General features: G+C 37.7%; 1 protein-coding gene across 1 annotated transcript; it reads right to left on the bottom strand.

The window, feature by feature from the left end:
• Positions 1-358: 358 nt before the first annotated feature.
• LOC149784602 (uncharacterized) lies at positions 359-16,054 on the bottom strand. The gene is made up of 4 exons (XM_089933016.1): positions 16,043-16,054; positions 14,140-14,261; positions 4,688-4,887; positions 359-489 (listed from the first exon to the last, which is right to left on the bottom strand). Exons 1-4 carry the CDS (start codon positions 16,052-16,054, stop codon positions 359-361), a joined length of 465 nt encoding a protein of 154 aa, XP_089789142.1.
• Positions 16,055-19,455: the final 3,401 nt, after the last annotated feature.

Here is a 19,455-nt window from a genome sequence, read left to right as displayed (position 1 = left end):
AAAGGAATATAAAGTAACAGATTTCCAGAAATTTCCACCAACCAGCATATAACAAAAAAGGTCAAACATTTTGACCAGACCAAAGACAAACTAACAACAGCGACTAAGTGTATCACAAAATGTACTCTTTGAAGGATGTAAGGATAAATGGAGAGAAGGAATAAGATATGGATAGAGAACAGCATGGACGGCTGGACAATCTTACTAATTATCAGCTTTTTACAAAGATATACCGATTATGATATTTATTCATACAACTGCAGGGTTTTTGTATAAATTGTACGCTTATATTTTTAATAAAGACAGCAGGAAAAATCTGCAATTAGAACAAACGGTAAGGAGAACGGGATCATTAATTCTAACTGACCTTCTCTCCAATCTCACTGAATGACCTTGGCCTGGCAATGACATTTAGCTGTTCCATTATCAGCACAATGTGATCTTTATGGGCATGTAGCTCTGGATGCCTTTCCTTGGTCCAGATAGCATCTGTGAAAGAAACAAAAACTGATTTGGGGATGTTTTGATAATGATCAGATGTGATATACATTTCAAAACATTTACTGAAAAGCATTGGAGACAAATGTCTTCATAAATATATATATATATATATATATATATATATATATATATATATATATATATATATATATATATATATTTATTTAATTATTTATTTATATATAGTATATACAATATATACATATATATAAATATATCTACATATATATATATATATATATATATATATATATATATATATATATATATATATATATATATATATATATATATATATATATATATATATATATAATATTGATTTATTGTCAGTGATTTGAAAGTGCAAATGTTACATATAATTTCATTATGACTATAATTTATATTCAAGAAACCATTAAACACACAAAAACAAAAATCAACAGACTCATCTCACTCATGTTTATATACTTACATTAACTATGATACTGAGAAGAAATACATAATTATTTTTTACACTGCCAAATGATATCAACTGTTTCCAAGTATCCTTAAACATCTAGACTCCACTCTACTTGGAAACTAGAGATAAATGTCATATAATTTCAATTAAGGACTGAAGTTATATCTTGTCAGGCTACAGTACAATCAATTAAATAACATAAATGTGCACAGACATTCAATGAGAATATCATATATATATATATATATATATATATATATATATATATATATATATATATATATATATATATATATATATATATATATATATATATATATATCTGATTTTATGAAACAGGTTATGACTTTATTTTCATTCTGATGAGCCTTTGATGAATACAAAGGATGAAGACAAAGGACCGGACATGATAAGATACTGGATATTAATCGGTGCTGTTCACTAGATGATACAAAAGACAGCATGGGTAGAGTCTAAGTTTCTGCAGGAATGTTTCTGGGGAGAAAAAGAAATGGACCAAAACATATTCTTTTCTTCCCATGTATTGTCCTTAGAACTCTTTCCTCAATGAGGAGTGGTTTACTTTTAGAGATGTAATTCCTATTTCTTAAGTCTCTCATGGGAGACAAAGGCAGGGCTCTGGGTCGTTCACACTGTGCAAGGTTTGCCTATCTGCAGTTTCTATTCTGTCCCTTATGTTTTAAAGTACAAGGAGGTTATTAAATAAAGGTGCACAATCTGAAGATAGTGTTGTGGTGGTCTTTTGGCATATGATTCAGATAGGAATGTATCTCTTATTATGAGCTTCTCTCTATGGAGGTAAATTTGTGGGAGGCTGGGTCCATGGTGTCTTTGTATTATGATTAGGTAAGTATTATCAAAGAAACATATATTGCCAGAAAAAATGTTTTCTTCTTCAAATAAGTTTCCTGCTCATGATACCTTAGGAGAATGAGTAAGAGGTGATGATATATATATATATATATATATATATATATATATATATATATATATATATATATATATATATATATATATATATATATATATATATATATATATATATGCCCTTACTCTAGAGCGTCTGTCAAATAACCTATTTATCCAGGATGAAAGTATCTGTGTTGATCTATCGTCATGTTTCTTTCTGAGAGATAAGAAGAGGTATAACCCACCTCGATGCAACGGCTCTGTCCTTTATAAATACCACTTTAATCAATGCTCACACTGGGACCTGTAGGTGGCCTTGATCCATAGGGTCCAGAATATAAACATACAATTTATACAAAAGTCTGGTTACAAATGGGCAGGTGCCTGTTCTTGGTGATGAAAGACAGTATATTCATCAGAGAGACTGATCCCTCTTGTTGGAACTGCATGATATGGCATGTATTTTGCTGATTCTGCCTGCTCTCTCATGCAGGAAGGAAGCAGGCTTAGTATATCAAATGGGGCCCTTAAGAGTGGCTCAGATGGTGTCTTGTTCAGCCAGGTTATTATCCATGATAGGTTCCACTTGAGCACAGGGACAATGTCTTTGGTCATGTATAATCAAAGTTCGACAGAAAATTGTGTTGTTTGATACCCTCTATTCCATGATGATGCCAGGCTTTGGCAATTGTGGAAATGGTAACCTTTGATTTTACGAGGTGCTATCATTTTGTCATTGAAAGAGCCACAGGATGTAGTTAGCACTTTGAAGTATTGATGTCTGCAGAGGCATTATAGGATCTTGTGTGCATCATTGTGTGAAGATTTGCCATTTCTTTTCATATGCCTTCAGAGTGGATGGCAGTCTTGCTAGGGTGATTCTCTCCACTATAGAATATACGAAATGTTTTTCTTTTCTTTTCTGTTCATATTGAACATATTGATCAGGTTTAATAGGCCTGGATTTGGATGAAACACATGCCGTCATAGTTGTTTGAGGAGATGAGGGAATTTACGTTTTGCAATTTATGAGATTGTTGATCCATGATTTATTCCATCTGATTGGGGCAATCGGGAAGAGATGACACTGTGATTATCTTGCTTCCTATATCAACTATGGAAAAAGAGATGTTGGAGGGTAAGCATACGTTCCAGGTCATTGAAACATTTAGACAGAGGATCGACTGCCCAGATTTTCAGATCGGGGACTGGTGAGACAAAGACTGAGATTTGGCATTCCACATTTTCATAAATAGGTCAGCCAATGGTCGGTATCATCGGCACATTTTTGAGTGAAAACCGAAGGGTAAAGAAACCATTATATCTGAATTACTTGGTCCCACCATGGCGTTTGAGATAAGTCACAACCGATCAAGGAGTTGTTGCAGAGAACGAGAAATGAGAAATCACTTACCAAATAAATATTCCTACCAACAATGAAAGGTTTTATTAATGGATTTCATATCTAGAATGTTGATATGCAAATATTGCTCTTTGGGAGACCACTGGCCGCCTGGAATGACCTTATTAAGTGTGCATCCCAGCCCTTTATACTTGTATATGTACAGACTGATTTTTGGTGGTTGTAATATAATAGGTATACCAGATGTGAGCCAAACGAGATTGCCCCATTTATGGAGATGGAACCCCATATATGTACATATTATAAGGGGTTCGTATGATTGGCAAACTTTTGGCCTACATTGTGTTAATGAATCATCTGCAATGTGCTCATAAAAAGACTACTCAGGATGATAAAGTCTGCTACCACATTGAGCAGGCCTAGTAGGTGAAGGAAGTCTTGTGCAGAGAGTGTTTCCTTATAAGTAATGACTTGTCCTTGTTGACGAGGAAGCAAAGGTAGAGGAGCTAAGTTACAAGGGATATCATGTCAAGCTCTACGATTTAACACACCTAATAGTTTTGCTTGCCGAATGGTGTCCAAGTGACTTGATGTTGCCCATCTTGGAAATGCTTCGGACATGAGCCTTTACCTGGTAATTCTTAGATGAGTGAAGAATCACTGACTGATGTTTCATGCTAATGGAAGTGCCCTGAACATGAATTGAAGGAACTTCTTGAACCTTTGTTAATACAAGTCATGATGTGCATCTATTAAGTCATAACTGATTGAGAAGTCTCCCTCCTGGATGGTTTTCAAACCCTGTCATGGTTTTTCTATCATGAACCAAGGGTTACAAATGAACTGATTTTGGGTGCAAAGTTGATGGCAGGGTGCAGATTACTACAGGCCTTTGTGACTCAAACTAGTCTTGAATACAATTTATGAGAATTTATATTTTGAATGATTTCGTCCTCCCAGTTCTGGAAAAGGTCGTTTAGTTCTTTCTGCCATTTGGTGACTTTAAATGGGTCTATGGGGATGTTTGTAGCTGCAGGAAGCCTGGACATCAGAGGTATACTGAAAGTGATGCTGATTTATGTGGAATCCACTTTTCAAGTGCATTGATCATCTTCCAATTCAACATCAAAGAATTGGAGGCATCCTCCAACCAGGATTTGTCTAAAGAGCTGCATCGAGATGATTATTGTTTTAGATAAGGAGGACGAAAACACAGTCCCCTCAAATAATCCAAATAGGTGACAAATATGAAGTTTGGCTATGATAGAATTACTTTTGTTAAGATGTATCCAGAACTCAAATTTCCTGAGTGTAGTTGAAATAAGGCCAGATATACTGAGGACGTATTTACAAAAAGGAAAATGTATACAAATGAATGACAAAATAATTGGAGAGGGACAAAATAAAGATATATTTTACAATAGGTAACACAAATTTAGACATGTACAAACCGATAAGTTCTGAACTGAGGATTCCTTTCCCTTTGAAGTCAGACCACTTCTGTGTGACAATATTGTCAGCAGGGATGTTTGATGGAATAGCATTGTCAGCAGAACATTCTGGTAGGTCTTTATGAGCATTGATCAGGGACTTCAGGGCATCAATCAACCACATTGGGTCCAGCACAATATTCTCTCTCAATACTTCAATGCTGAAAAGTTTCAGTGTTTCATATGATTTGGAATTAAGCAATAACGTTCAATCTTGTAAAATCCAATGTTCATGATTAAGTCACTTGAGCTGGCCATATTTTTTGTTTCTTTCAGCTTTCATAAGCAACACAAAAAAGAAAGATCAGAAAAAACATTCATTAATATTATATACATACATACTCAAATCTAATCTTCACAACTATCAAATGTTAATAAATAGCAATTGTTGATGGAATTACAATGGATGATGCATGATGAATACAGCAGGTTGGTTTTAGAAAAGTTTTTGTTAAAGAGTTTTGACTATATTATATGTGTGGGCTCCGCTTGGCCGAGTGGTCTAAAGCGCTCTCCGTTACGGATCACTGCCATCTCACCTTTGTCTGCGTGGGTATGAGTCTCGGATTCAGCTAATGTGGGTATGTGAGAAAGGTTGCCAGAAGCTTCTCTTGGGTCGATGGTTCTTTCTGGGGTTTTCCCAGGTTCTTCCTCCACCATTAATACTGGCCGTCATGTATAGCCTATCTTGTGCTGAAATATGGTGTTAAACCCAACAACAACAACAGCAACTATTATTTGTAATGAAAGACACAAGTTTTATAATGCTTCTGGATAATTTATTGACATTAGAAAGTCTCTGATGCCTGAATCATTTGTGAATAATTTGATTCAAATATGTTTATCAACTGAAAATATAAAATGTCAAATTCCTAGTAAAGAGAAAGATTTTAAAACTTACGAAACATTAAATTAAATCAAATATACCTAACTCATGTTATAATTATTATGATGGATGATGGATGCAGACTAGCAATGTCATACGTACGACGGCATATGCATGATGGATGATGATGCACTACGGATGCAGGGCCATGTTATGAGTATGATGGATGATGGAAGCAGGGCCATGTCATAAGTACAATGCATGATGGATGCAGGGCCATGTTATAAGTATGATGGATGATGGATAAAGGGCCATATCATGAGTATGATGGATGATGGCCCCTGGGCCATGTCATAAGTACAATGCATGATGGATACAGGGCCATGTCATGAGTATTATGGAAGATAGAAGCAGGGCCATGTCATAAGCACAATGTATGATGGATGGAGGGCCATGTTATAAGTATGATGGATGATGGATGCAGGGTCATGTCATAAGTACAATGCATGATGGATGCAGGGCCATGTTATAAGTATGATGGATGATGGACGATGGAAGCAGGGCCATGTCATAAGCACAATGTATGATGGATGCAGGGCCATGTTATAAGTATGATGGATGATGGATACAGGGCCATGTCATGAGTATGATGGATGATGGATGCAGGGTCATGTCATAAGTACAATGCATGATGGAAGCAGGGCCATGTCATAAACACAATGCATGATGGATGCAGGGCCATGTTATAAGTATGATGGATGATGGATACAGGGCCATGTCATAAGTATGATGGATGATGGATGCAGGGCCATGTCATAAGTATGATGGATGATGGACGATGGAAGCAGGGCCATGTCATAAGCACAATGTATGATGGATGCAGGGCCATGTTATAAGTATGATGGATGATTGATTACAGGACCATGTAATGAGTATGATAGATGATGGATGCAGGGCCATGTCATAAGTACAATGCATGATGGATGCAGGGCCATGTTCTAAGCATGATGGATGATGGACGATGGAAGCAGGGCCATGTCATAAGCACAATGTATGATGGATGCAGGGCCATGTTATGAGTATGATGGATGATGGATGCAGGGCCATGTCATAAGCACAATGTATGATGGATGCAGGGCCATGTTATAAGTATGATGGATGATGGACGATGGAAGCAGGGTAATGTCATAAGCACAATGTAGGATGGATGCAGGGCCATGTTATACGTATGATGGATGATGGATGCAGGGTCATGTCATAAGTACAATGCATGATGGATGCAGGGCCATGTTATAAGTATGGTGGATGATGGACGATGGAAGCAGGGCCATATCATAAGCACAATGTATGATGGATGCAGGGCCATGTTATACGTATGATGGATGATGGATGCAGGGTCATGTCATAAGTACAATGCATGATGGATGCAGGGCCATGTTATAAGTATGATGGATGATGGACGATGGAAGCAGGGCCATGTCATAAGCACAATGTATGATGGATGCAGGGCCATGTTATAAGTATGATGGATGATGGATAAAGGGCCATGTCATAAGCACAATGTATGATGGATGCAGGGCCATGATATAAGTATGATGGATGATGGACGATGGAAACAGGGCCATGTCATAAGCACAATGTATGATGGATGCAGGGCCATGTTATGAGTATGATGGATGACGGATGCAGGGCCATGTTATATGTATGATGGATAATGGATGCAGGGCCATGTCATAAGCACAATGTATGATGGATGCAGGGCCATGTTATAAGTATGATGGATGATGGATACAGGGCCATGTCATGAGTATGATGGATGATGGATGCAAGGGTCATGTCATAAGTACAATGCATGATGGAAGCAGGGCCATGTCATAAACACAATGCATGATGGATGCAGGGCCATGTTATAAGTATGATGGATGATGGATACAGGGCCATGTCATAAGTATGATGGATGATGGATGCAGGGCCATGTCATAAGTATGATGGATGATGGACGATGGAAGCAGGGCCATGCCATAAGCACAATGTATGATGGATGCAGGGCCATGTTATAAGTATGATGGATGATTGATTACAGGACCATGTAATGAGTATGATAGATGATGGATGCAGGGCCATGTCATAAGTACAATGCATGATGGATGCAGGGCCATGTTCTAAGCATGATGGATGATGGACGATGGAAGCAGGGCCATGTCATAAGCACAATGTATGATGGATGCAGGGCCATGTTATGAGTATGATGGATGATGGATGCAGGGCCATGTCATAAGCACAATGTATGATGGATGCAGGGCCATGTTATAAGTATGATGGATGATGGACGATGGAAGCAGGGCCATGTCATAAGCACAATGCATGATGGATGCAGGGCCATGTTATACGTATGATGGATGATGGATGCAGGTCATGTCATAAGTACAATGCATGATGGATGCAGTGCCATGTTATAAGTATGATGGATGATGGACGATGGATGCAGGGCCATGTCATAAGCACAATGTATGATGGATGCAGGGCCATGTTATAAGTATGATGGATGATGGACGATGGAAGCAGGGCCATGTCATAAGCACAATGTATGATGGATGCAGGGCCATGTTATAAGTATGATGGATGATGGATAAAGGGCCATATCATGAGTATGATGGATGATGGTTGCAGGGCCATGTCATAAGTACAATGCATGATGGATACAGGGCCATGTCATGAGTATTATGGAAGATAGAAGCAGGGCCATGTCATAAGCACAATGTATGATGGATGGAGGGCCATGTTATAAGTATGATGGATGAGGGACGATGGAAGCAGGGCCATAAGTACAATGCATGATGGATACAGGGCCATGTTATAAGTATAATGGATGATGGATACAGGGCCATGCCACGAGTATGATGGATGATTGTTGCAGGGCCATGTTATAAGCATGATGGATGATGGACGATGGAAGCAGGGCCGTGTCATACGTATGACGGATGATGTATGCAGGGCCATGTCATGAGTATGATGGATGATGGATGCATGGCCATGTCATTAATATGATGGATGATGGATGCAGGGCCATGTCATACGTATGACGGATGATGGACGATGGAAGCAGGGCCATGTCATACGTATGATGGATGATGGATGCATGGCCATGTCATTAATATGATGGATGATGGATGCAGGGCCATGTCATACGTATGACGGATGATGGACGATGGAAGCAGGGCCATTTCATACGTATGACGGATGACGGATAACATGGTCCTGCATCCATCATGCATTGTACTTATGACATGGCCCTGCTTCCATGTCAGGAGTATGATGGATGATGGATGCATGGCCATGTCATTAATATGATGGATGATGGATGCAGGGCCATGTCATATGTATGACGGATGATAGACGATGGAAGCCGGGCCATGTCATAAGTACAATGTATGATGGTTGCAGGGCGATGTCATCAGTATGACGGATGATGGATACAGGGCCATGTCATAAGTATGATGGATGATGGATGCATTGCCATGCCATAAATATGATGGATGATGGACAACGTAAGCAGGGCCACGTCATAAGTATGACGGATGATGGATACAGGGCAATGTCATAAGTATGATGGATGATGGTTGCAGGGCCATGTCATACGTATGACGGTTGATGTATGCAGGGCAATGTTATGAGTATGATGGATGCATGGCTATGTCATTAATATGATGGATGATGGACGATAGAAGCAGGGCCATGTCATAAGTATGGCGGATGATGGATGAAGGGCCATGTCATAAATATGATGGATGATGGATGAAGGGCCATGTCATAAATATGATGGATGATGGACGATGGAAGCAGGGCCATGTCATAAGCACAGTGTATAATGGATGCAGGGCCATGTCATAAGTATGACGGATGATGGATGCAGGGACATGTCATAAGTATGGTGGATGATGGATGCATCGCCATGTCATAAATATGATGGATGATGGACAACGTAAGCAGGGTCACGTCATAATTATGACGGATGTTGGATACATGGCCATGTCATAGGAATGATGGATGCAGGGCCATGTCATAAGTACAATGCATGATGGACGCAGGGCCATGTTATAAGTATGATGGATGATGGACGATGGAAGCAGGGCCGTGTCATACGTATGACGGATGATGTATGCAGGGCCATGTCATGAGTATGATGGATGATGGATGCATGTCCATGTCATTAATATGATGGATGATGGATGCAGGACCATGTCGGGGGCCCCGAGTGGCCGAGTGGTCTAAAGCGCTCTCCGTCACGGATCACTGCCATCTCACCTCTGTCTGCGTGGGTTCGAGTCTCGGGCTCGGCAAATGTGGATATGTGAGAAAGCTTGCCGGTAGCTTCTCGTGGGTCGGTGGTTCTTTCAGGGGTTTTCCCGGGTTCTTCCTCCACCATTAATACTGGCCGCCATGTATAGCCTATCTTGTGCTGCAAAATGGCGTTAAACCCTATAGCAACAATAGCAACAACAGGACCATGTCATTAATATGATGGATGATGGATGCAGGGCCATGTCATAAGTACAATGCATGATGGATGAAGGGCCATGTTCTAAGCATGATGGATGATGAACGATGGAAACAGGGCCATGTCATAAGCACAATGCATGATGAATGCAGGGCCATGTTATAAGTATGATGGATGATGGATACAGGGCCATGTCATGAGTATTATGGATGATGGATGCAGGGCCATGTCATAAGTACAATGCATGATGGATGCAGGGCCATGTTATAAGTATGATGGATGATGGATACAGGGCCATGTCATGAGTATTATGGATGATGGATGCAGGGCCATGTCATAAGTACAATGCATGATGGATGCAGGGCCATGTTATAAGTATGATGGATGATGGACGATGGAAGCAGGGCCATGTCATACGTATGACGGATGATGTATGCAGGGCCATGTCACGAGTATGATGGATGATGGATGCAGGGCCATGTCATAAGTATGATGGATGAAGGACGATAGAAACAGGGCCATGTCATACGTATGACGGATGATGGATGCAGGGTCATGTTATGAGTATGATGGATGATGGCTGCAGGGTCATGTCAAAGTACAATACATGATGGATGCAGGGCCATGTTATAAGTATGATGGATGATGGACGATGGAAGCAGGGCCATGTCATACGTATGACGGATGATGTATGCAGGGCCATGTCATGAGTATGATGGATGATGGATGCATGGCCATGTCATTAATATGATGGATGATGGACGACAGAAGCAGGGCCATGTCATAAGTATGATGGATGATGGATGCAGGGCCATGTCATACGTATGACGGATGATGGACAATTGAAACCGGGCCATGTCATAAGCACAATGTATGATGGATGCAGAGCGACGTCATCAGTATGACGGATGATGGATGCTTGGCCATGTCATAAGTATGATGGATGATCGATTCAGGGCCATGTCGTAGGTATGAGGGATGATGGATTCTGGGCCATGTCATAAGTATAATGGATGATGGATGCATGACCATGTCATAAATTTGATGGATGATGGATGCAGGTCCATGTTATACGTATGATGTATGATGGATGCTGGGCCATGTCATAAGTGTGATGGATGAAGGATGCACGGCCATGTTATACGTATGACGGATGATGGATGCAGGGCTATGTCACACGTATGACGGATGATGGATGCAGGGCAATGTCATACGTATGACGGATGATGAATGCAGGGCCATGTCATAAGTATGATGGATGATGGATGCATGTCCATGTCATACGTATGATGAATAATGGATGCAGGGCTAGTAAAGCTGGCAGAACAGTCACGGGCTGATGACAAAATAAACAAAGCTCAAGCTTAATTATACTGATCACAGGGGCTCGTATCACTGCTTAAAATTTACCTGCCAGTCATGAATATACTATAAAAAACTACAATGGAGGACACTTATCAAGCAACCTATTTAAAAATCAATGATGACATTTCAAGCTAAATTTCACGTAGATTAATAAATTTGTACCAATTCTTAGCTCAGACATTCCATTTTTATGTCTATCCAAAGTCTGGTGTACTATTTATACCATTAAGAAATACCATAACATTTTCCCATGCAACTGCTATACACTGCTACGACTGAATCTGCTTGATATTCAAGTACTGCCATCTCACTGGTTGACCGCAATTATGTGCTGTGCCAACTGATAAACTTATTTTCAGTTAAACAATAAGGGTGCAGTATATTAGTCAGTGATACCCAAGACACTTTACAAAGTTTTTATCAAGTAAAGTAAAACATTTGCTGCTGCATGACGTTTTCAAACACTATTTTTAAAATATGGCACTCAAGATACAAGCTTCTTTACAATTGTTTGATTTTGAATGTGGTAGTAGGGAAAATGTTTCAAAAGTAGATACAAACGTAACAGCAGATGGATATCATGTTTAAATAACCTCATCTCGGCAATTAGTAAATAAATGACTTAAAACAATTTCATTATTAAAGTTCAGTGATGGCATATGTTTTGTACTATTTGTGAATCCACACAGTCTACCAACCAAATGTTTGAGTCTTTATTTTTAAATTGGTATCTGTGACCAATACATTAGACCTACTTAGAGCCCTGTGATGTAAATGTTCCCACTAATAATATACAACATACATCAGCGTGTTAGAATAATGTACAGAAACTGAACAATGATCACTTTACAATATGTGCGCAACACTATTTACAAAGTCTACAATATTTTTCAGCTCATGCAGCTGTTTTAGACCACCAAGTTCAGCAATTATGTCCTTATCACCTTTCCTCAAACTATTTGAGGTCAAGAGGAAGGAAATTTATCAATGGATCTCTGTTTTCAATGCATAGTCATTATCATCAACTGTTATTCTCTCATAGACATACCTCTTTTATGGAGACCGATTTCATGCTGAAGGCTTCTTTTTTACAGTGTCAGCCGCCATTATGAAATATTATTTTTTTTCTCAGCGGCATGTCACTGTAGAGCACTGTCTCCAATGGCACATAACTCAATATCTTTCTGACATAATTTGCGTTTCGCAAAGCTGTTTTAGAAAGATCTCATAATCCAAACTTAATACATTTCGTCTTCTAACCCAGACTTGCCAACCCTGCTAAAACCGTCTCATTGAGGCAGCTGATTTTGCTCCTAAGTTTGACCAGTTTCCAGTAAGGTGTAACAAAATATCATAAACTGCTATTGTAAGATGTGAAAACGTTTTTAAAGTTTGGTATTTAACAAATGCAGTGAATTTAAACATTGTGCTGAACTAAAAAGTTTGTAAAGTACATGTAGACCTTATTTACCACAAGTACAGTTGCATAAACTTCCGTTCCAAACAATATGCAGCTCAATGGATTGTTGCAAGTTCTCAACCTCACTTAAGTCATGATTTCTTTCTTTATTTCTTTTGCCACGAAACATACTCAAATTGACATATGATATCCAATAAACGTAATTGTGTCCCTTTCTGCTTTTATCCTCAAGAATTTGAATATTCCTTGGTAGTCTTCTGTACTGATTATTAACACTTTTTATGAGGCTTAATTTCTGTTTCGTCTTCAATATACATAGTTTGCTGGATGCCATTTAAAAACAATTCTATAAACATTCTAAAATTTTATGATCAACAGTTTTGACTATGCAGACGCTTTGCATTAAAAATATGTGCAGTTTAAAACATATGAGGTACTGATGTAAAAGTAGTCTTGTTCCTCAACCAATTCCACTAATATTCATTAAACCAGGATCCAAAACAAACACAGATGAACCAATTATACGCATTTTTAATCAAAAATCATTTTTCCATTGTTTTTGTTTTTAATCCGTAAATCAGTATTTTAAGGGTCATTTTCGTAAGACTTAAGCAAAATTGTAAGGGTTGTCAGTTTTTAACCAACAAAAATGAAGTCGGCAGCCAGCCATTGTTGAAGCGGAAGAATGATTCAAATGTAAATCATGTCTACATACGGGCTCCGTACAATCAGAAGTTAAAAACATACAACTGCACAATGACCAATATTTACATGAAACTTTTGTTCCTGCAACAATTCGTGAAAGATATTTCCCTCTTTTCCTTTCTATTAAAATTTGTCAAACTAAAACAGTTACTATATATTAAAATTCTTACTTTAATGACAGAAGTTGTCATAGTTTTACATTTTTCTCTACATCACCACCTGTGTATATTTCCTAATTTCTTCAGTTTGCAATAAAATCATGGTATTCAGACAACTCTTGTATTTATCTCTGTGTCGTCTTCAAGGCCTTGAGCGACAAATTCCTTTTTCAAGGCTTTTCAAGGTTGTTGAATTCCCTATGGATTATATGTGACCTTGTGTTTTGTTTTTCGTTTCTTTATTAGCCCTAAATGTCTTTTGCACTGCATATTCAGGATGGTGCTGATGTGTTATTAAACTGAATTACAGATCAATGGCTGGATTTTACATGTATGTGCCAGTATAAAGTTACAATATACCGGAACTCTTAGCAACAGTGACACCATGCTCCATCTACAATATAAGACTACTATACCCTCTTAAGCAATCTTGACTCATACCTGAAGTAGATGATTGTGCCAGTTTCATGCAGAAACCTAAGGAACAGATCCAGTTCTTCACTTTTTTCTATGGGTACAGTCCCTTCCTTATTTATTTTGTCCACATCTTCACGAGAAATCACCTGCAATTACAAACTGGCAACACTTAGTTATATTGGTTTGCTGAAGTTATAAGATTTGCGTCAATCCTCCTGTTGGTTTCAGCCTTATATATATATATATATATATATATATATATATATATATATATATATATATATATATATATATATATATATATATATATATATATATATAACACAATATATCGATATTCTCCTACTTTGACTTGGTCAATATCCAAGAAAATATAATCATTCTAATTTGACCTTGCCAGTATCCAAATAGATACAGATATTCTAATTTAATATATTGAAGTGAGCCAATACTTAGGCTCAGTTACCTTAGTCATGTGTCATGCATGCTTCATTCATCAGCTCCAGTAGATTTACACCAGAATTACAGGTTACACTGAAGATTCTGATAATAACCTTGTGAACTTACACCTTGGCTTGGTCATCTTAATCACGTGTCATGCATCTCAGACGTGTATACTACAGGCTAGCGTACATAGATCCTGGCTCAATAATATATACTACTGGATATACTTCTGTCATTAACTGGATGTTTATATTACAGGATAAACTGATAACCCTTCCAATATCCAAGCAAACTTATTGGTGGGCTACACTACCGTAGTCACACGTTGTACATCCTGATTACACCAACAGCGTCATGTGTATATTATAGTCAACACTCAAGACAATATACTACGTGGTACATTTGCCTGTAATGTAAAGAAAATGTTCAAAATACGGTACAAGTCTCATGAATTCCATTGGCAAATATGTTCGCATGCATCCTGATGACAAATGTGATCTCTTGAATCCCACAAACAAATACGGATCTCGTAAATTCCAAAGACCAATACAAATCTCTTGAATCCTATTGACAAACATAATTTCAAGAATCCCAATGACAAATATTATGAATTATTGTAAAATAGTCATGATTTGTCCGGACATGATTTGAATTTTGAAAAGAACTATATGCATCCACAAGACAGAATGTAAAAGTTAGATCGTTTAACATCCGATGCCATTTTCTTTAAAGGTACAGACAGGTTCGGTACCTAACATCATTAGCAATATAATGAATCTGCAAGGCACATTTTCAGATTAAAGAAACCCATGTTTTCTAGGAAATGAGTCATATACAGTTGTTATAAATATAAAATTCGGAAAGTACATATAGGTCTAGGATGGACAACATAATTATCATGCTCTTCGCATGCAACAGGCATTTGTGTTAGAATATTCTTATATTTACCTGATGCGTGGAATTAAAGAAGTGATAATAACAACGACATTATAAACTATTTATTGCTTTACTTTTATTCGTATTTTTCATTTTATTTTTAATATACTAAAAAATGTAATCCATACACGGGTGAGGATAAGACGTAATTAGGTGAAAAAGAAATAATAACTATATAATGTTTGTCATCTATGTTGCAGTCATCCAGAAGTAGCAATTACAAGATTTTCAAAATGGCGCTTGTGGCATTCATAGTATAAGCTGGACTGGCAATACAGATGTCAAAAGTTTAGGAAACAGAAAATGTGTACCTGTCAATCATAGTGATCAGTTAGCCGAATACCCTAATAAAAGGACATTATATTAAATGTGAACCTGAACTGCTTAGTTTAAAGTTCATCCATGATACTCCCTTAGAGGTATAATCGTAATTTTTACGAATACACGTGTGGCAGAAAAGCACAATCTCAGCGTATATAGAATATAAATTGCATGCCATAATTACAGAAAACTGTATGAAAAACGTGCATGTAGTTTTGCTACATACCCTGATCTGCATTTTGTTGAAAAAATTGTCACAATTTGACTAGGTCCATTTGGATTAGTATGAGAATACATACACAAAACAAAATGATATATTATTTATACACAACATTCACCTTAACTACTTTCTATCACACGTTTAACTTTCGCTGAAAGGTCGTAAATTCCACAAAGTGATTTAAAATCCGATACCATTTGAAGAATCAGCCATCTTTAGTTCGATCGTATATTTGGACAACAGAAAAATAATTTCGGGGCCGCGAGAGCTTTCATTGTCATTTACTTATACCCTAGCATATGGTGTATTGTCCTTATAATGGCAAAGAAAGGAAACCCTATCAGAGATGATGCTGCTATTTTAGGTTATCATAATGCAACATATCAGTATCATAGAAAACAATCTGTGTCGACTGCATATGTTGTGCTAGGTTTTTCAAAATGTGTACATGTCAACCTACGTATATCAGGGATGACGTTTGCGACCATTTTTGACAATAAAAATGCTGATAATTAATACACAATGGTTCATCGTAAATCTAAATAAAGCTTTCTTATCAATAATATTTGTTTTTGCATGTTCATGCAGAAGCCACCAGACATAAACTGTCTCATGTTTCAAATAAACTATATAATGCTCTTATTGGATGGTAGAAGAAATCATGTATTTTGTTAATGGGAAGTCATGCATTGGGTAACATTACAACTAGTGCAATTTAGTTTCACTTCCGACTGGTATGAATTCAATTGTTTTCATTAATTTGTTCGATGCGTATCTTTCTTTTCACTGCATGACTTACAATATTACAGACTTTTAATGTGACTATTAACAATGTATATTGTATGACATGCACCATCAATAAGGACATTGATGCATCTGTAGATTCCGAAAATGCAGCATTAAAAAAGTAATTGCAGAAAGAGAACTGTTAATACAGGCTGTGAGGCACTGCCATTATGTTGTTGTTATTGCTGTTGTTGTTTTGGGGTTTAACGCCATGTTTCAGCACACGATAGGTTATACACGGCGGCTAGTATTAATGGTGGAGGAAGAACCCATTGGCTGAATCTGAAACTCGAACTGGCGCAGATAGAGGTGAGATGGCAGTGATCCATAATGGAGAGCGCTTTAGATCACTCGGCCGCTCTGGGCCCCCTCCATTATGTTAAAACCCCAATGCCGCCGTTACATGCAAAAAGTCACATATGCAATAAAATCTGAATAATACTGAATCTTAAAAGATGATTCTCCAAAATCATTGTTGGGTTCAATTAAAACCAGATAATATCAATATTTCATCACATTATGAACCACTGGGCCATTCTCACATGTGCATGAATTAACCCGATCAGTAAAATCTGATGGTGAATTGATTTCAATCGACAACTACAATGCAAGTTTTGATAGCATCACTACTGTACACACAAGAAGTAACACCGCGCTATGTCGGATTGTCATGTTTCAACATATGATTGCATCATCCTATATATTCATCAATATTCACCCAAATGTTATTTTTATCTATTGCAAGCATATTGTTTCTCAGATCCACTTAAAAAAGTGGAAATGCCTCTCTTATCCATTCTCGACTCAATGTGTGCAACGTGCCAATGTTCTTATTATTAGATTAGTCACTAACATAATTTGTTGAATGTATCACATCACTACCTTTTGAGCACTCCAGAAAAAATATCAGAATTATGATCGACTTTGATGACGGAATTAAAGTATGGCAATTCTGAATTCTAAACCGAATAGATGACTGTCGTTTAAACCTAACATCTCGATTATTTCAAAGGATAGTTGATGTCGGACATATATTTTAACAAATAATTTCTTTCCGTCCAGAGTTTAGTCTGATTGGGAGAATGGTGAAATTTATGATAGATGACAGTATCAGTGATTTAATATTAAATAAAATATGATTTGGCATCATGTATCATACATTGATTGTCTTCATCAGAACTAGGAAATGTTTATAATTAGCTGAATCCTTTTTCTAATATTAGAAAGTAAGCAAATTGCTCTCGAAAGAAATAGCAATGTAGATAAACTGGTGCATGTCTTTCGCTCTCAACCTCTTTAAGGCATGCTTGCTAGAGTAATAAATGGTTAATCATAGTTTCAAGACATTGTCCACTTCTTAGTTGCCATAGGATGTTACTGTGTGAGAGAACGTGGTGTGCATACATCTCCATTACACATTGTAGCAACTCTGTCTGGGTGCGTGGGGAGAGTTTTCTTGATCCTCACCTCTCTGCTCCTCTCCTCTCTCTCTCTCTCTACACTGCAAGGCCGGTGATTTTGAAAAATAGTGTAAGCAATACTGTTGTTAATATGAGCATTTCTTGTCCCTTTCCGCAGCGTAGGATTTTGCGTCTTACCTTGACCAGGACTTTGATAAGAAACGAGTAAAGATATGTCACTGTTCGACCTAGGGAGCATTTAATGGAGCCCAAAGGTGTCAACTCACGATATCTAAGTCCCCAAAGGTGTGTTTTGTCGGCTTTACCCTTAGTACCCTCCGTAATGTTGCCCATTGACTTCGTCCGTAACTTTCAAGTCTGACATACATTTATTAACAAGATGCGTAAGCTACACATGTATAATGGTTGTCAGTCTGTTCTTACCCATGGTCTAAAACTGAGCGCATAATATATACAGTGCAGGATGGCACGAGTCCTGCTTGATTAATGTCAAAGTGTAGATGTAATTGCCTGTGCAAATACGTACCAAGTGCACCTAAGTGTGTGAGGAAAACAAAAGCGATGAAATGAACTGTCAGACATTTTGTTGCCGTGATAGAAAGAACATAAGTTGGAAATTTGTAGATGGAGTATGTCTCTTTCTTCGACTAGAACACTGGTAAAGACCTTTCAAAATGTGGATTGCGAGGTCTTCCACTGTAAAGAGCATTCTTTTTGACACAAGGAGATGTAGTAACTGAATTAATCATGGGATTTGGCACCAATCCCCGTATCAATGGGATATCACTCTATCTATCTGGTACCTAATAGGTGGATCATAACTTTCAGCCTTATAGCTGAACTGTGTTAATCTCATAGGGCTGCATTTACAGTTTGCCTCTACTTCACCGAGATGAGAAAGAGTGTGTCCTTGTAACTGTATGTATATATCAGAGATATTATAACATATTGCCTGTACGTTACTGATGTGAGATAGAGTGTGTGCCTTTAACTGTATATATGTATATATCAGAGATATTATGACAGATTGCCTGTACTTAACTGAGATGAGATGGAGTGTGTGCTTTTAACTGTATGTATGTACATATCAGATATCGAACATATTGCCTGCACGTGACTGAGAAAAATTGTTGGCAGATAATCGCCTGGAAGAATAGAACTGTACACCAATATTCTGGGAAGCCTACACCTGCAGTTAGAAACATATATACA

Source organism: Sinohyriopsis cumingii, chromosome 14, assembly GCF_028554795.1.
Source record: "Sinohyriopsis cumingii isolate HCF-2022 chromosome 14, ASM2855479v2, whole genome shotgun sequence".
NCBI classification, from domain to species: Eukaryota; Metazoa; Mollusca; class Bivalvia; order Unionida; family Unionidae; genus Sinohyriopsis; species Sinohyriopsis cumingii.
Note: the sequence above shows the minus strand (reverse complement) of the source record. Positions and strands in the feature narration are given on the sequence as shown.